Source organism: Labeo rohita, chromosome 24 (assembly GCF_022985175.1).
Source record: "Labeo rohita strain BAU-BD-2019 chromosome 24, IGBB_LRoh.1.0, whole genome shotgun sequence".
NCBI lineage: Eukaryota > Metazoa > Chordata > Actinopteri > Cypriniformes > Cyprinidae > Labeo > Labeo rohita.
Window position 1 is genome coordinate 15198389 of NC_066892.1, and position 20184 is coordinate 15218572.

The window sequence follows — 20184 nt, forward strand, 5'->3', positions numbered from 1 at the left end:
AGTGTCTGCACTAGAATATTTGCATAAGGCGATCTGATTGGCTGACGCCTGCATTGGCGCTTGAAAAGTTGAAACACTTTTAACTTCTGACGCAAGCAACGCCAGTGACGCGACAGACCCATAATTCAGTTCGGCAACGCTTGACATCACTCCATTCAAAGTAAATGAAAAGCGCTAACACTGACGGCTCGTGTGAATGGGGCATTAGAGTAGACCAAATATAATGTTGATGTCATTTAATCTCTATGAGGAGTTTGTTAGAGCGTAAAACATGCCACTTCCTGTTGCCAGCAGGTGGCGCTATAGCTATAACTGAATATGGTCATGGCCATGTGTTCAGGACAGGACTCTTATCAAACAAGTGAAGTTTGAGGCAGTTCAGACATTGTATGCCTGAATTATTACAACTTCCTTTTTCATGGCGAAACATCGAAGTTTGTCAGGCCGCCACGGACATGCTGTTTAACGAAAACTCAAGATCTTTGCAATTTAATGTCACAAAGGGCTTTAGATTCCCCGGTCCAAATTTAGTGTTGATCTGAATAAATCTCTAGGAGGAGTTTGTTTAAATACAAGACAATGGCAAAAACAGCAAAAAAAGAGAAAATTCAAAACAACAGACTTCCTGTTGGGTTTCGGACTTCGTACCGAGGGACTTGTTTATTCGCACCGAGGGAAATTTTATAGGTGGCGCTATCGAGCCATTTTGCCACACCCACTTCTGAAACCCATATCAGATGCAAATTTTCACCACTTTTGCTGTGTGTGCAGTTTCAAGAGTTTTTGATCATGTTTAGGCCCTCAAAAATGTGATTTATTTTGAAGTAGAAGACGAATCTAAGCAATTCCATTAGGGTCCTCACACCATCGGTGCTCAGGCCCTAATCATGCATGCTCGATTTTCTGTAAATGCCATGTGACTAATCATTCGTGAGCTGGAGCAAATAAGGTCATTACAACACTAAATATCCGATGCCACCACAAAAACAGTCCTGGGACTGACTCCCAGCCCTTAATCAAAACTAAAGTAGGATTGTAGGGGCTGCAAAAGAGTCAAATGGTCTCAGCGGAGTATACTGTACATCTGAGCATTTAGGCCCCATGAATGTTTCTGACTGGATCCCTGCAGTGAGAGTGGGTTGAAGAGGATGTTTATGAATGTAAGGAAAGAAGAATGATGTGGAGCGTAGGAGTCAGATGGAAACGGAAAGGGAGGAGGGGAGAAAAAAGAGAGCGAACGAGGGGGTTTACGCTTTATAGTATGTTGCCTGTGTGTAAAGGGAATAGGAGTCCCACACTGAGGCTTTATCATCTCTATAATCAGTCACAAAAACCCTTCCCAGAATCCACCTCTGCCTCCATCTAATTTCCCACCAGCTTCGACTCTCTCCCAGACGTCCTCCACCGTCTGTCTGCAGCGCCCGAAGACTGACAGCTAAGGAGAGCCTTGCTGTTTCAGGGTGAGGTTATGAGGGAAAAGCAGCGTTTTGTTCCAGAAGAGGGAAGGCGGTGGTCATTATACAGAGCAGCTGCCGTTTTCTCTTTCTCTATGTCAAATTTCAGAACAGGTGTTGAAAACAGCCCTGCTGTGCTTCAGCACGTGTGCAGGGATATTGAGAAGATTTGTAGCCCCTACTCATGGGGTTTTGGACTTGCAGATTCATGTCTTGAATGACAAAGCGAGGGTTGAACTAGGGTTGTCAATAAGGGTGACCAGACATCCCTGTTATTTGGGGACAGTCCAGATTTTTGATGTCTTGTAACCGACTAGAGCTGTCTCCAGAAATGTCAGCAAGTTCAAAACAAACTGCAAAAACACTGTAAAAAATGCCTCCATCGTGATAAGACTGGATGACTGGTTATTGTCGGCTGTGATTGGTTCATGCGATATATTCGCCTCTTGTGTTCGTGCTCATTCTGTGTTCGCAAATCAGTCTGAATGAGGGAGTTTTTAGTGAGTAATCAGCTTGGTGAAATTTAAAATAAATCTCCACATCTGTGACCAATATTTACCGAGCTTTGATGACTGATGATCCAAAAAATTCAAAAGTAGTTAAAAGTTAACTATTAAAAAGAACAGCTGAACATATGTTTACAAATAAAATCTATTTAGGGGTTTCAAGCGTGTAGCTTGATCGGGCAGACCAAACCGTAAGTCGTTGAGGCTTGAAACTCACACTGTCTATGTCGTCACCAAGGCTCACCCCAATCAGCCTGACGGAGGCGCTAAAGCGATCAAAAGTACAAAATCGCTAATAATTCCTAAACCATTCACCTGCAAGCTGGGCAAAACGTGGATTCATGCATCACCCTTGCGAAATTTTCGGGTATTCTGCATTTTTTGAACACCTACTTTTGCAAACTGAATCAAACCAGTGCAGGAAGATTCTCTGGAGAGTGAATACCAATAATCATCAAAAGAAAAAACCCTGAACTTCTGACTCTCCGTCGCAAAGGGACGCCAAAACATTCTAAAGTGGCAGGGCCCCTAGCCTTTACTAAAACAGCTGTAACTTTTAAACGGAAAAAGAAACCTTTGCCAAGCTCACAACACGTATGTAAGAGGTCACATGAAAAAAGTCATGGAGCTTGGCCACTTGGTGGTACTGTAAGAGGGGGAAAAAAAACATAAAAATGGCCATAACTACGCAACTGTTTGTCCTATCAACGTGAAAATTGGTATGCACACTCTTGGTCCAAAGTGCCGCAAGTCTTTGTAAGTATATTTGCATGTCTCAAAAGACATGGCCATAGGTCGGCCATAGGCCGATGAACTTTCAGCACCTTTTAGGTTACTTCTAGACAAGGCTAATCGGAACGAAACTCAGTGGGCCTACTTGACTCATCATGGCCCTAAAGGACTGTGAGAAATTTAAAAGAAATCGGCCACTGAGAGGTGATATCACATTTTTCAAGGGCATAAACGATTGTATGTTGCGCAGTTTTTCACAAATATTTACAATATTCGATCATACAATTCGATTATATGATAGCATTTCTCATTCTGAACAACTTTGGCTCTAGAACCACTGCTGTCAGTCAAGTTGTCTGTCAAAAAAAAAAAACAACTGCTGTACAATTCTCTGGACTGTCAAGGCCAATAATTATCAAAAAACTGTTGAAATTTACCCTTTGGGAAGCTAGAATGGGGTCATTAAGAAAAGGGGCCTGTTTAAATATACCCAAAAACCTATAAAGCCTAAACAAAAACTCAAAACTTCACAAAACCCACTGAGCACATGCACCAGATGACTCTAAACAAGCATGCACAGTTTTTAGGGAGATCGGACCACAGCTGCCACTGTAACAGTCACAAATGTAAAAAAAAAAAAAAAACATTTTTCTACGGTAAATTACCTGGATTTTAATGAGAGATTTAGGTGGATACAGGCTTGCTAAATATATGTAATGTTTTTATATTTGTTTAAATGCCTTAAAGTGCTTGAACCCCAGTAATTGCAACTGCCAGCTATATAGTTTAAATTGTTACTGCCTTGATTATTGTTTTGAAATAAATGTAAAATGCTTAAAAACACTAACTTGATGAAATTCAAACTTGACTTTAATAAACAAAATCTTGATTACACTGTAAATGTAAAAATACAAATTGATTTTTTTTTCTGATAGTATAGGTAATGTTTATTTAGCCAAGAAAATGTGACTGGAACATAAATTTACTTTTATTAATAATAAATATATATATATATATATATATATATATATATATATATTTTTTTTTTTTTTTTTTTTTTTTTTTTTTTAGCAAGAATGCATTAGATCAAAAGTGCACAAACAAACTGTCATTTAGTATGTTAGCACAGCATTCAGTCTGTATCAGAAGAATTTGCATGCAAGAAACATCAACGAAAGTGAATGTTATTCAATTAAATTTCTCATTTGCTAGACAAATAAAAGTCAATATCATATGCCACATCCTCAACACACCCTAATAAATATATGAACTGTTGCACCTTTAAAGGTCCAAACATGCGTAAGAAAAAGTAGAAGCCCAATGGCACAATGCTAGAGGGGAATGTGTTTACTCCTGTAATGATTCATTCATACTGACGAGGACTAAGGCTAGAGATCACAGCAGCCCATTGCCTTCGTCCTCTGTAATGAAAGTCTCTGGCAGCGCTTGTACAGCTATGTGCACTGGGGACGCCTGCGGTATCGACCCGAGGCTCCATAATTTACTGTAATCAAGTGAGAGAATATTTTAATGGAATGAAGTCTCTTCTGTCAGCCGGCTTCTGAATATGATTTATTATTTAATATCTGATCCTTTCTAATTAGCCGCATTCTCTGCGGCCAGCCTCTGCCCTCCATTCAAACACCAGCCAATTAAAATCACCCTGGTAACGTCTTTAAAGGGTCGAGGAGCTGCAATTGCTGTTTTAAAGATATAGCTATGCTATGCAGACACATTCAAAGAACATCTCGCCTCGAGGGATTTATATGGGGTTACCGGAGGCTACGGCATTCTTTGATTAGAAAACCTGACAAAACATCTCAGCTTTATGGAGATATTCAGAGAAAGTACATTATACAGTATGACATATGCTTTGTTAAACTCTGGCTCACTTTATTACAGCACTTTTTATATGCAAATAAATTAGAATGTGACAGACTGTCATGATCTTTCCTTTCAACAACTTAAGAGGAAGTAAAAATGTGGAGAAACACTCGGATACAATCTCTTAAATTCAATGAAAGTGGATGGGGACCACGGGATGTCAATCTCCAAATTATGCACACACTATACAGACAGACCTTTCTTTTTAAAACTAGATGTTTATGGAAAAGAACTGCCTGAACAATCTGCTAAATATCACCTTTTGTTTTCAACGTAGGAAAATAACTCATAAGGGTTACAAAAGACTCACCTTCCAACAGGGCTGTTGTCTTTGCTCACCCAACCCTCAGTTTTGGCTCTTGGGACGGGGGGCTGAAGCATCTCAGCCGCAAGGGGATCCGAATCTTCCTCCTCACGGCCCACCCACTCACCCACCACCCGCGGCCTCAGTAAAGAGTTATACGCCCGAGGATCCTATGAAAGAGAGGCCAAGGTGTGACAAGCGGAAAGAAGAACACAGAGACATAAACATAAAACAATCTGTGGTTATGCAAATGAGTAATCAATTACAGAGGTGATAATTAAAAGGACTGATGTTTAAGTATGACTCATTATCTAAGCTACTTATGTGGGCAGTAATTTTTAAAATGAATAGATTTTAATAATGGAGGACACGCATGGTGAGCAGCAATAAAAAATTCAGCTTTGACATTATACTTTTGCAGTAGTTTATCAGCAACTGGCAATTATGAGAAAATGTCCTCTATAACAGTAGTACAGGAAGAAATTCATTTGCATTAATAGCTAAATGTTTTAATTTTCATTTGAAGTACCAAATTGGGAACAGAGGGAAGCCTGGGCAAACGGCCAAAAAAGACACAGGCTATTAAAGTTTTAAAAAACTGTACTGTATTCTGAGAAATATGACTAAGGCTGATGTTTTAGAAGAATCAGTCAAACTTGGCTTTTTTTTATCTAAACAAATCCATAACAGTATTTGATTTCCATTGTGTAGCAGATAATAAGAAATAAAAAGCATCATACCAGGTCAAAGTCATCGGAAACAGCAATGCCTGTGCAAAGAAAATGATTAACAAATCAATGTCATTACAAAATAGTTTATTAGACACTCTAAGTTAGAGGTTCTCAACTGGTTTTCAGGACTCAGAATTTATGGTCCAACACAGAACCAAGTGTAATTTCTTTCTTTAATTTACAGTTAGCTATATTTTATTACTTGCTTTTAGCATTGTTTTTTTCTTACTGTCAGAATGAGCCTGAGACTCATTTTGGGGCCGTGACCCACCAGTTGAGAACCCTTGACCTAGAGAGCCTTTGGCTGCAACAAAATGAGTTTATTTTAGAATATTTATAATAACTCCTGAAGCTATATATAGTTCATAATTCAAAAGCAGACAGATTTCACAGTTACACAGTTTATTCCTTAAAGGGATAGTTCACCCAAAAATGAGAATTCTGTTATTAATTACTCCCCCTCATGTTGTTCCAAACCCGTAAGACATTTGTTCATCTTTGGAACACAAATTAAGATATTTTTGATGAAATCCAAGAGCTTTCTGACCCTGCATAGACAGCAAGGCAACTGAAACATTCAAGGCTCAGAAAGGTATTAAGGACATTGCTAAAATAGTCCATGTGACATCAATGGTTGAACTGTAATTTTATGAAGCTATGGAAAAAAAATTGTGCGCAAAAAAGAAAGTTGTGTTTCTGTCTATGCGTGGTCAGAAAGCTCTCAGATTTCGTCAAAATTTCTTAATTTATGTTCTGAAGATGAAAAAAGGTCTTACGGGTTTAAAACGACCTGAGGGTGAGTAATTGATGACAGAATTTTCATTTTTGAGTGGACTATCCCTTTAAGATTTTTGGATAGCTGTTGGTTCACTTACTGCGGGACAGGTTCTCCAAGGCTCTACCGAGCTTCTTGCTCTCTTGCAGTATGTGATTGAGTTCATCAAAGTCTCGACTCTCAGGTTTGGTCCTCCAATCCCAGGTAGGGCGCAGTATTGAACGAGGCACTGCAACAGATGACAAATAAAATACTTTCGATAACTGAAAGCTAAACATCCCTCCTGTACTGTTCAAACATTAAAGTCACAATGTAATACTTGCATCACTTTTGTGCACAGTGATGCAAACCGAGCTGCTCCGAGACACAAAACATTATTGCGTGTAAATAAACACAGTGCTGTGCTTCACTCGAAAACACACATCGCATCAGACTGTTTACATGATTAAATCACAGCCGTTGTGATAATCATAGTGCTCTGCAAAAGTATTCATACCCCTTCATTTTTTTCACATTTTGTTGTGTTGCAGCCTTATGTTAAATTGCTTTAAATTACTTTTTTTCCACATCAGTCTACACTCCGTACACCATAATGACAAAGCACAAAACAGGTTTGTAACAACTTTGCAAAGTTATTAGAAATAAAAAACTGAAATGATTCCATTGCATAAGTATTCATACCCTTTCTGGGACACTTGAAATTGAGCTCAGGAGCACTCATATCGGTTGTAGATGTTACTACACTTCGAGTGGAGCTAAACTCTGGCAAATTCATTTGAATGAGTTTAATTTAGAAAGGCACACACCTCTTAGAAAAGGTCTAACAGCTGAAAATGCATATTAGAGCAAAAACCAAGCTCTGAGGTCAAACTAACTGCCTGCTGAGCTCAGAAACAGGCTTGCATCAAGGCACAAATTTGGGGAAGAGTTCAGAAAAAAATTCTGCTGCATTGAAGGTTCACAGAAGCATGTAGCCTCCATTATCCATAATCGAAGACGCTTGGAACAACTAGGACTCTTTCTAGAGCTGGCCTCCTGGCCAAACTGAGCGAACCATGGAGAAGGGGCTTGGTTATACTGGTGACCAAGAAGCAGATGGAAGAAACATACAGAAGGACAAACATCACTGCAACACTCCAATCCCGTCTTTATGGTGGTGTGGCCAAACTTAATACTCTCCTCAGTGAAGACACATGAAAACCCACTTGGCATTTGCAAAGACTGTGAGAAACAAGATTCTCTGGCATGATGATCCTCAATTTGAAGCATCTTGTTTGAAGGAAACCAAGCACTGCTCATCACCTGCAAAGTACCATCTTAAAGGGGTCATCAGATGCAAAGTTCACTTTTACATGTTGTTTGAACATTAATATGTGTTGGCAGTGTATGTACAAATCCACCCTATAATAATAAAAATCCATGCAGTGGTTTTTAATTAATCTGTAAAAATAATATCCCCTTTTTAAATCGAACCATTCTCAGATGCCTGTCAGTGTGGTGTCACACAGACAGAGGCCATTTCCACGATAGTTGACTGACATGGGCTCTTACCTCAGACCCACCCTAAGTCAACTGTAACAGTCCGACCTCCATTGTTTTGATGCCATAGCAATAATGAATCTCTGCAATCACCTTTCCAAATAATGTGCTAGTTAGCAAGTTTTGTGGCTAAACACGCTAAATGCGGCTAAAGTAAACAATCTCTGAGCACAGTTCGTCACTCCCCAGAGAGAAGAGAGGGACGGGGCAAGCAGAGCTCATTTGCATTTAAAGGAACAATCCCTCAGAATGATTTTTGCAAAGCTTTTTGACAAGGTAAAAAGGGTGTTGTTTTACACTACCACTGAGAATTTTTAACCAAAGTATATTATAGACTTTTCATTAAGACCTCATATCAACTTGTGGAAAATAGGCATCCGATGACCCCTTTAAAAGTAAAGTATGAAGGTAGCAGCCTCATGCTGTGGGGCTGTTTTTCAGCAGCAGGGACTGAGGGACTCGTCAGAGCAGAAGGAAAGCTCAATGCACCAAAATATTGCGATAGCCTTAATGAAAACCTAGTCAAGAGCATACAGAAGCTCAGACTGGGCAGAAGGTTCACCTTCCAGCAGGACAATGACCCTAAGCACATAGCAAGAGTGGCTTATAGACAACTCTGTGAATGTCGTCGAGTGGCCCAGCCACAGTCTTGGCTTGAACGCAATCAAATATTTTTGAAGACGTCTGAAAATGTCTACCAGCAGCCCATCCAAGCTGACAGAGCTTGAGAGGTGAGGAGAAGAATGGCAGATAATTGCCAAATACAGATGTGCAAAGATTGTCGCATCATACCTAAAAAAACTTGAGGCTTAAGGTGCATTAACTAAGTACTGAGTTAAGGATGTGAATACTTATGCTATGTACTTATTTCAGTGTTTTATTTTTAATAAATTTGCAGTGTTGTCACAAATCTGTTTTGCTGTTGTCATTATGGTGTATGGAGTGTAGATTGACGTGGGGAAAAAAGTCATTTAAAGCAGTTTAACATAAGGCTGCAACATGAGGTATGAATACTTTTGCAAAGCATTGTAAGAATTCATTACAACACATTTTTTCATACTTCTCAGGACAGAAAATACCAAAATCTGATAAATATGTGAAAATTATATCCAACCTAACTGAGTATCAGTCACTTTCCTGACTTGAGCAATCACTGAGCATTTTAAAGACAATTTTACTTTGTCCATCATCTGAGTGCTCTTGACAACTTGTTTTGGGAAAAGTACTTCAAATTGTACTATTTCAGTGCTGTCACAGTGCATAGCCCCAGTGCAAAAAACCCAAACGTGCACAGATTGTCAGACATACGCAATACCTCTGTGAGTCTGACTAAGAGCACTCGCAGCAAAAAGTGTAACACTGAATAATTTAGAGCACTCACAACGTCAAGCTAAATGTGTTTGCCACTGCTGTGACTCAGAGGTATTTGCTTTCAGCGCAGTGCATGTTTTGCAAATGATTTCTGTAAGGGTGTTTTCCGATACACCTCTAAAACACATTCGCCAAGCCTCTCTAATTGCTTTAAACGTGGCCTATGCGGACAAAAAGTACTGTATGCGATATGATGGCTTGCGGTAAGAGCTGCATTTTTTTTCCAGACAAATATTTTAGAAAAATAGCATAACTCTATGACTCAACGACAGCACAGGTTATCTCAGGTAAAAGAACAAAACAGCTCATTAGCTTCCGTGATCAAGCGCCACAGCGCTAAAGCTGGACGCTGGATACCCAGGACGACCAATTAGTGTGTTATGATGATCTGGGAGATAATTTGGATTGGTCTGAAATAAGTATTTTGATGCCTTAAGGACTGTGCTTTTATGCATGAGCTTGATTTACATAAAACCCTGACATTAAATCAGGTAGATCTATAGCATATCAGAGTCAGAAGTGTTCTGCACGATTTGTTGCTTAGGGAGAACCGATTCTGCCTTTCTGTCTCATGTGTGAGCTTGAAAATGAGAGCTACTATGCATACTGCAGCATGTTTTTTTTTTTTTCCCATGTGTAAATCACACTGTGTTTATTTTGCATGTGCTGCAGAGTAACCTCTGGACTCATTTTGTGAAACATCACTGCCTGGAAACCAAAAGCCTACATTTTTACAAACACCTGACGAAGCTGACACTTCAAAGATGTTAAATGAATAATTCACGCAAAAAAGGAGAAAATTTACAGCAGCGCTCAAATCTCATACACACTTGTGAATATCAAAACTTGACGCAGAGAAGGGCATTTACATGTACAAACCAAATGTTCATTATAAAAACCCAAAAAAGCATGAAAGTATTTGAGACTTCGATTTTTTTTTTCAATAAAATAACAACAGTTGTGACCCTGTACCACCAAAGCTGACATATGAAATAATACTTTTAAATAAAAAATGCAATGTTTATTGAGCACTGACAAAAATATAAAAAGTCATAAAAAAAGAGGGTTTGCATACATGTTTGTATTGAAGCTTTTATGGCTTTTATAGAGGAAATATGGAATTCTAGGAGAAAAAAAAAGTCAGTTTTATTCAAAAATATACTCTTTGCTACATATTTTCATTGTTGGGGGCAGAACATATAATGTATATAAATCCTAATGTTTCATACTTAAAACACTTCAAAGCGACAGTTTACCCAAAATGAAAATTACCCCATGACTTACTCACCCTCAAGCCATCCTAGGTGTATATGACTTTATTCTATCAGATGAATACAGTCAGAGTTATATAAAAAAAAAAAATGTCCTGGCTCTTTCAAGCTTTATAATAGCAGTGAATGCGTGTTGTCCAATAAAGCGCATCCATCCATCATAAAATCATCCTACATCACTGCAGAAGTACCAACCCAGTGTTTACAAAGTGAATGTGCAAAGAAGGTCAAACGCCCTTTACAAAAAAAGGTAAAACAGCGATGTAGGACGATTTTGAAGTTGGAGGAGAAAATGAGATGGGAGTTTTTTCGACATACCCTAACTGTCTTAAACTGGAGTACACAGAGTACGCATGCGCATCACAGAGCTAGACAAGACGAGCATTTGTGGTTAAAAAGTACATAAACTAAAGTTCTTCTTCCTTCGGCTGGGATTGTTTTGAGCCCTTTGAAGCTGCATTTAAACTGCATTCTGGAAGTTCAAACTCACGGGCACCATGGAAGTCCACTATATGGAGAAAATTCCTGAAATGTTTTTCTCAAAAAACATAATTTCTTTAAGATTGAAGAAATAAATACATGAACATCTTGGATGACAAGAGGGTGAGCAACTTATCTCTAAATTTTTTTCACTCCCTTGTCATCCAAGATGTTTATGTCTTTCTTTCTTCAGTCGTAAAGAAATTATGTTTTTTGAGGAAAACATTTCAGCATTTTTCTCCATATAGTAGGCTTCTTTGGTGCCCCGAGTTTGAACTTCCAGCCGAGGAATCCCAGCCGAGGAAGAAGAGTCTTATCTAGTGAAATGGTTATTTTCATTAGAAAAATACAATTTAAATACTTTTTAATCTCAAACTTCATTGCCTGTTCACTTTGCAAAGACTGGGTTGGTAGTTCTGCAGCGATGTAGGATGATTTTGAAATGATTTTTGAAGTTGAAGGAGAAAATACGATTGGAGTTTTCCGACATACCCTAACTGTCTTGAGCCTGTCTTGAGACAAGCGTTTGAGATTTAAAAAAAAAAAAAAAAGTATTTAAATTTTATTTTTTAAATGAAAATAACCGATTGTTTCGCTAGATAAGACCGTTCTTCAACCGCATTTGGGATCGTTTGAAGCCACATTTAAACTGCATTTTGGAAGTTTAAACTCGGGGCACCATAGAAGTCCACTATATGGACAAAAATTCTGAAATGCTTTCCTCAAAAAACATAATTTCTTTACAACTGAAAAAAGAAAGACATGAACATCTTGGAAGACAAGGGGGTGAGTAAATTATCTGTAAATTTTTGTTCTGGAACTGAACGAATCCTTTAAACTGACCTTTCGCTCTGGAATTCCCACTCTGCTTCTGTGAACAGCAAACCCTGCCTACTTTGATTTGATTGTCCATCTCAATCATTTTGACACTGACAAGCACTGCTGATCTGAAGCGCCTTGTATGTGCAGCAGTCACGTGAATGATTTGCCAGAGCCAGGTGCATCTGTAGAATAGCGCAGGTTAATTCTCACACAGTATTTATAGCTCCTAACAGGCTGTGTGATTATGAGGAATGTTTATTTCAAAATGTACGTCGGTATGCGCTATTTCTTGCATGCCAGTGATTATCCCACTGTGTGCCAATGTTGGTTGCCGACCCCAGCTTTAAAATATAAGAACAAAAACAGAAACACAATCACAGGATTTTACAAACTTACTAAGTCAGCTTGAAATGGGCACAGACACCCATCCACAGTTTAAAATTGGGTTACACGTATTAACAATCTCCCTTCGTGCCATTTCCCCAAAACCGGCCGAAAGCCTCCACTCAGGCAGAAATAGAACCGCTGTCAGTAACAGAGCATCATATTCAATTATTAAAGACTCTGATACGAGTTACTCCCTCAGCAATATGTATCACTCAGAGTTCATGCTGATAGCCTCCATAATGGCAGTATCTAAAGATAGAAGTCATCATTGTTCACTAATGTACAGACAGTCTCCTCTATTTCTGATCTCTGAAAATGCTCGGCTGATCTCAGATTAACAGCCAGCTGAATCACATAAAACTGATGTAATGACACTAGCTTCGCTCTTGCGGCGGGACTCACATGATTTAGACTCAGGAGACGGAGGGGAAATGTTGGACACGGCCAGGTCGCTCTTTGATTTCTTGGGCTTCTTGGGATGGATCTGCCAAGGTTTTTCATAACCCCTGGAGTCCCGTCGTGTGCCTTTGTATTCTACAGAAAGAAAGACGACGGAGGAAACTGGTGGTGATCTACATTTTCTCTATGTGCAAAACAGCTTGAAGGATACTAAACTATACCCACCTGAGGAGCTCTCGGCCCACAGCGCTGCAGATCCCGACAGGGTCCTCTGAAGCCTGCCGGGACTCTCCTGCTTGGTTTGCAGATGGCCAATGAGGAAAGGAATGGGGTGGTCTGGTGTCTCAGTTATCAGTTTGGTCATCATCTCCTATCAGAGCCAAACAAAAAGCGATTAGAGTACAGACGTGAAGCATGTGAGTAAATGCCAGAGAACTTGCGCTAAAGTAGCACATTGTCAAGCCAGCTCACGTCGTGCCAACCTGAATCAGCAGCGTTGGCAAGCTTTCACTATCAGGAAAACTAATTAGATAATTGGTCAGGGAAATATTTTCACACTGATATTGAGTATTATATGAGCTATAGCATGCAGGGAGGATATTGCTGTAGGCTAACTGGCAGGAAGACGGAAGGCCAAAAATAAGATTTAGATTAAAAAAAAATTAGAATTTAAAAAATGGCTGGTAGGCATCATCAAAATTAAATTTCAAATGTGTTAAGCCATATTCGGACATGATCAGATTTCTAAGCCAAGTGTTTTCAAACTAGCAGGCTGCAAAGGGGTGTTAGTAGAAAGTTAGACTGTAGAAATTTAACTTTATAACGTTTAACGATGAGGGGTATGTGCAGAGTTTTTAAAAGCATATTTAAAGGGATAGTTCACCCTCATGTTGTTCCAAACCAGGTCGGCCTCTGCCGCCATTCACGAGAGTACCACGATGCAGTATTTTAACATTATGTCCTTACTACCTTGAACATGGCAGTTGTGTTGCTGTCTATGCAGGGTCAGAAAGCTCTTGGATTTCATCAAAATATCTTAATTTGTGTTCCAAAGACGAGTGAAGGTCTTATGGGTGTGGAACAGCACCAGGGTGAGTAATTAATGACAGCATTTTCATTTTGGGGTGAACTATCCCTTTAAGACTTTTTTAGTTCTGTCGTTTGACCTGCACAAATATATATATATATACATTATATGTGTTAAATAGTTAAATTATTTTTAACATATTTGAAAAATTCACAATTGCTTTACTCTAGCCCTATTTTTAACTGTATGGAATGTAAACGAAAGCCTAATATTAAGAAGAAAAAAAAAATAGTTTTAAATAAATTAAAGGTAAATATATAATATGTATATATATATATAACATATTTACCTTTAATTTATTTAAAACTATTTTTTTTTCTATATATGTATATATATATAAACAAACATGTCTATATATAAAAATGGATATGCTTTACATATTTTTAAAAGGTACCTTATAGGAAAACATAATATTTTTGGGTATTCGGTATCAAAATGCTTAAAACCAGCAATCACAAAAATAAATAAATAAATAAATAAATAATAATAATAATCCAATCAGATTTCTGGAAACTTCTCCACTGTACAAAACTAAAAATTAGATTAATGTTGAAAAAAATGCTGGTAGGCATCATCAGAATTACATCTAAAATGTGTTCAACTTTATTCAGACATGAATACTTTTCCATACCAGGAGTTTTCAAACAGGAGGCCAGAAAAGGGACTCTTTTAATGGAAAATTAGATTTTAGAATTTAGATTTTGACAAATAATTAATTACCAAGGGTATCTACAGAGTTTTAAAACAAATGTAAGACTTTTTAAGACCTCTTTTTAAGTTGTTTGAAACCAATAATATACTGTTATAAAAAAAATCCAGTCCGGACAGGATCAGTTTTCTCAGAGGACCCCTGAGAGCACCTCTCAGATGCAATTTGTTCTGTAATTTAACCAAAGTTGTGGTGAAACACAATCATGTTTGATTCAAACTGGATTAAAACCACAAAGTATGCCTGTGAAACACAAATATACCCTCATTTGGAAATAACGAGCCAGGTTACTCTCACGCCACACATCATGTTCTCACACGGTGAAAAATACATTGCATACAAAGAGGAAACTGACAACAAGCTGACAGACAAGGCAGAGCACAGTGTTTCCCCTGCCATTATATTAGGCACCCCCCACCCCCCTTGAAGGTCAAGTTAAATTTTATTTTCTATATAGCACCAGATCACAACAAAAGTCATTTAAGGTTACCTTTCCTATAGAACAGGTCTATACCTTGTTCTTTTATTAAACAAACTAAATGGTCTCATGTTATTTATCTTATTTACACGACGGCATGTCAATTCTGTCTCTACATGAACGCGCGTCTACAATTTCTCCACGAAAACGCGGATGGGATCGCAAAGTCCATTCATAAAAACGGAATTTACTCACGGAATTCGTCCATTTGTGGATGAATAAATCAAAATTGGGTCACTTAATTCGAATCGCGATATGGACTAATGTCTGTAAATATTAAAAAGGAAAAAGACGGTTTGGATATAAATCCTGCATGTTCCGCTTGGCTCTGTATGTATGAATGACGGAAACACGGGAGGGGTATATAACTGCAGCTCGGAGATCTCCAAATGGGGGCGGGAACTCCAAAACAGGGTGGGCGCTCCAAAATAGGGCGTGGCTTCCTCCCTTTGACAGACAGGCACATGACACGCATGCGCAGTTTCCCCCCCAATCCACTTCAGTGCAAACTCCGCCCCACAGCTAATTCTAAAGATTTTATTGGTTGTGGCAGTCGCAGTGTTGATTACCTATACTATGCTACACAAATGCTAACCCCTAAACCTACCCCACACCTTACTCTAACCTTAACCAGTGAAATTGACTGCACGTTGGGATTGGTGCTGAATAGCGTGGCAAATAAACAGTTAATAATATTATGAGATATGAGATTTTGTAACTCCCCAACCGGACCTCACCGGAAAATTGGATCTTTTTAGTTACATTCAGCATCACTACCCCCCACTACCCTACGAATTTCAAGAACCAGGACACCCCTGTTGCTTAAAACAAAGCGACAGAGTAAAACCTTTCCTCTGAGCTTCACTGGGACGGCTCGCGGGAGAGCTCATGGGTAATTCCCGTTTATATCATTAACCACTGGCCACGAGCTTTGGGGCTCTGCTCTCACTGAGCATATTTATTTATATAGCATAGTTTATTTCATTTGAGAACACCTACAAATTGTTTATTTTATAAAGTTTAGTTTTGAAATGTAAGTCAATAACAATAGGCTGAAGCCAGAGCCAATGGGGAAAGTCTTTGCGTGACGAGACCCCGCCCCATTTTGGAGGTTCTGCCCACTTTTGGAGTTCCCGCCCCATTTTGGAGATCTCCGGTCTGCAGTTTTATATACTTGGAACACGGGTTTGTTTACTACACAAATACTGACGCACACGTGACGCTCGCGGTGATTTTTGGCCTGTGCGTCTTATTATATGACGACATGAACACATGAACTTCATCTCCAGAGCTGCTGTGAGAATCATTTCAGGTGAATTTTACCGTTTCATTTGAGAAAACTAGCATCATATCATACACTATAAACACAGAAACTTCACAGCAACCTGTCAAAATAAAAGTACGGATTAACGTGTAACAGAAATATATTACTCTTGTATTACTTTTGTGCAGTATAATTTACATCTTTATATGTTTATATTTCTGCGAATTTAAATAAAACAAATGATAAAAGATTAACCACTTAATTGTAGAAGAAACAGTAAACTTGTTGGCCAGAAAATGAAAGGGTTTAATTTTCATTTGATTAAAAAGAAATAAATGTTTAATGCCTTTATTTGATTATCAGAAAAATTAAAACACAAACACACAAAAAGAAAAAAAAGAAAGAAAGAAAGAAAAAACGAAAGAAAAAGATTGTAGGGCCATATTGTTCAAAATGTTGAAATTGAGCGTTTTGGACTCTTTTTTTTACTGAAATAAATGTTGTTATTATACAGAGAGTAAAGTACCAAAAACCAGCACCCCTGCCTCATCTGCCAAAGCTGTGAACGTAGGGGAAACACTGGAGCAGGTTAATTTTGCCACAAAACAAAGTCTTAGCTTTCACATTTTGTCATTTTTTAAGAATTTCAAACAATAATTACTGATTTGTGGCTCTTTAATGTGTCGTGACACATTGCTGTAGCACCTCAGTTCAAGTGGCACATAAACGGATCATCCTCTTTACTAGTTATAGCTTGAAATAAATATGAATGAACATCAGAAGGCATCTTGTTCCGACCATAGAAAGACACACCATTTTCAAGTTCAAATTCACCAATGTTAATCCACTCTCATGTCCGGTTTGTTTGTTGGACAAAATGGACGATTCCGCGTTATGATTGGTCAGATCGCCTGTCAATCAAACTTCTGGTGAAGGGAGTTATAAAAACAAAATTAGGTATTTTGCAAATATGTCTACACTGTAAAAAACAATTTGTTGAGTCAGCTTAAAATAATTTGTAACCTGGCTGCCTTAAAATTTTAAGTTCAGTCAACTCCAAAAAAGTTTATTCAGATTGAAATGTTAAATTATACTAAGTGACAACTTAGATATTTGAGTTGAATCAACTTAAAAAATTTTAAGGCAGCTGGGTTACTTACCCATCTGTTAAGTTTAGCAAACACAAATCTCTTAGTTGTTACTTAGTACAACTTAACATTTATTATACTAAACTTATTTTAGTTGACTGAACTTAAAATGTTAAGGCAGCAGAGTAACAAATTATTTTAAGCTGACCCAACAAATTATTTTTTACAGTGTAGTCCATATAAAAATAACTTTTCCAGTCTCTGCTTTATGTATAGGCACAAAAAAAGTGTCAGTTCTATGTTACAAGCCAGACAATCACAAATCAACAAGAGGGTAGATGTAAACATGGTAATTACGACACATAAGTCTTGTTGGGTAATTAAACTAACCTAGCAACAGGGGGTACATAAAAGAGCACTGTAATTTGTGGGTTTAGCAGGAAATAAATTGAGCAGGGCTGTGTTACTGTAACTACCCCAGGCTCCCCAGTGAGTAATTGCCCTTGTGGTAAACAGGAAAGCACGGCGTGGATTAGCACACGCGTTTCAAGAATGCAAAGCATTTGATGCTATCAGAGGGGTTTCCCTGCTTACTTCACTGACCTCTTTAATATACGGTAACATTGCATGGTAATAATACTGTATCTGCATGATGGAGAGAATACTGTACATAGACATACTCAAATTTAGGTCAAAATCCCTTTACAGATATAAGCATTTGAAATTATTTTCTTGCATCATCAGGATGGAGAAACACAGAATCTCTCGATCATACTGACAGACTGGGGAAATTGGCAGGGGGAGGCAATCTCAGCCTTTCTAATAGACAAACTGACTGCAAGCCAAGTTCAGTGCTAGTTTTAAAGAACAAGCTCTGTTGTGGACAACATTTTCAATGCACTTTCTGACATTCTGTGACAGAGAATGTTTGGAATGACATCTAGTTCCGCTGTACTACTCTTACAATTTCTGCAATAGTATGTGAACCATGCACAGCAAGCATTTCCATGCATAAAACACTAGGTGATCTACTACAGCTGCCAAAATGTGCAGAGTACAGCAGAGACCACTAGGCAGAAAACTGCATCCTATATGCAACGTGCTTGACTTTGACCTTCTTCATCCAGCCTGAAGACTGAACTGAAAGTAATATCATTTGTGAGTTCCTAACCTTTTAAAACTACCAAGCGTTTAAGACTTTTTCAGTCAAATCTATTAAAAATGTTTTTTTTTTTTTTTTTAATTTTGAAACAATATTTTTGTTTTCCAGAGAAAATAAAATACTTTAAAAATGGTATAGGCTATTAAGACTTATTTTCAGTTATCTTAAATAACTTTTTAATCACCTTTGTCTAATAGATTTTTTTTCTTCTTGTTTTAAACAAATTTATTTAAAAACTAAATTGAAAATAATTAATTATTTTTTAGGAACATTATTACTTTTTGCACCTAACATAATCCTGCTGTTAAGCAGAAATGCCCTGAAAGGGTTTGAGATATTAATAATCACTTGAAAAAAAATATTTGTTATCTGCATTTTATACATTGTAAAAATGGTACTGCAATTAGTTATAACAACTTACACTACTAGCCAAAAGTTAAATTTGTAATGTTTTTTAAGTCTGCTCACCAGGCCTGCATTTATTTTATTTCAGTACAGCAAAAGCAGTAAAATTGTGAAATATTTTTACTATATAAAATAACTGTTTTCTATTTGAATATATTTTAAAATATAATTTATTTCTGTGATTTCAAAGCTGAATTTTTAGCATCATTACTCCAGTCATGATTCTAATATTCAGATTTTTCGCTCAAAAAACATTTATTATTATTATTACTATGTTGAAAACAGCCAAGTAGAATTTTTTCAGGTTTCTTTGATGAATAAATTTCAAAAGAACAGCATTTATCTGAAACAGAAATCTTTAGTAATATTATAAATTTGTCTTTATAATCACTTTTAATCACTCTAAAGCATCCTTACTAAATAAAAGTCTTAATTTCTATAATGTTGTTAAATCAAAGTCTTAATTTCTATAATGTCTATAATTTCTATAATTTCCCCTTTGAAATGTTTTAAATATTGATAATAATAAATGTTTCTTGAACAGCAAATAGCATATTAGAATGATTTCTGAAAGATCGTGTGACACTGAAGACTGGAGTAATGATGCTGAAAATGTAGCTTTGATCACAGGAATAAATTACACTTTAAAATATATTCAAATAGAAAGCCGATATTTTAAATAGTAAAAATATTTCAAAGTTTTAATGTTTTTGCTATACTCTGAATCAAAAAAATGCAGACTTGGTGAAACCAAATTAACTAAACTAAATTAAAGCTAACTACATTTCTATTTTTATATCAAGCATTAACACTTAATTTTTAAAACTGAAACAACACATTACTTATTCTAAAATTATTTTAAATATATTTTTTTTTTTAAATACGGTCTAGAAAGCATTCATTACCTACTATAACAGTCTTCAGTTCAGGATGTGACAATGCTTTTTTCACAAATTATTTTTTAAATAATAATAATAATAATAATAAAAAAATACGTGTTACCATTCAGATGGACAGTTTAAATATTGTAAACAAACAGTCCTTCATGACTGGTTGAAATAACATCCAGATTGTTTTCATTAAGCATATTATCCTTGCTCATGCTGACACAAATTCTCTTGATATCTTTCATTCTGTTCGCGTCCTTGAAGCTTCTTCGTTCATCAGAGTTCATGAGTGTTTTCAGCTGAGCTATCATGAGTCATGAGGAAAGCTGATACTAAGTGTTTACCACAGACTGTCTCAGTCACTGACAGAAACTCTTCAGAAAAGACAATTCCTTGTTAAAGGAATAAAATGAATTATTTACTATAGTCTCCAGACTCACTGTCTAGAC

At 37.2% G+C, this 20184-nt stretch overlaps 1 protein-coding gene across 2 annotated transcripts in view; it reads right to left on the minus strand.

Moving 5' to 3' along the window:
* c24h8orf34 (chromosome 24 C8orf34 homolog) overlaps positions 1-20184 on the minus strand; it is a 123536-nt gene that overhangs the window by 84363 nt on the left and 18989 nt on the right. For both annotated transcript variants that reach the window (XM_051097557.1, XM_051097556.1), the window contains exons 2-6: positions 12881-13025; positions 12659-12790; positions 6487-6615; positions 5621-5649; positions 4887-5050 (exon numbers count right to left, since the gene is read on the minus strand). In XM_051097557.1, the coding sequence (XP_050953514.1) occupies positions 4887-5050; positions 5621-5649; positions 6487-6615; positions 12659-12790; positions 12881-13025 (599 nt within the window). The remainder of the gene's footprint in view (positions 1-4886; positions 5051-5620; positions 5650-6486; positions 6616-12658; positions 12791-12880; positions 13026-20184) is intronic.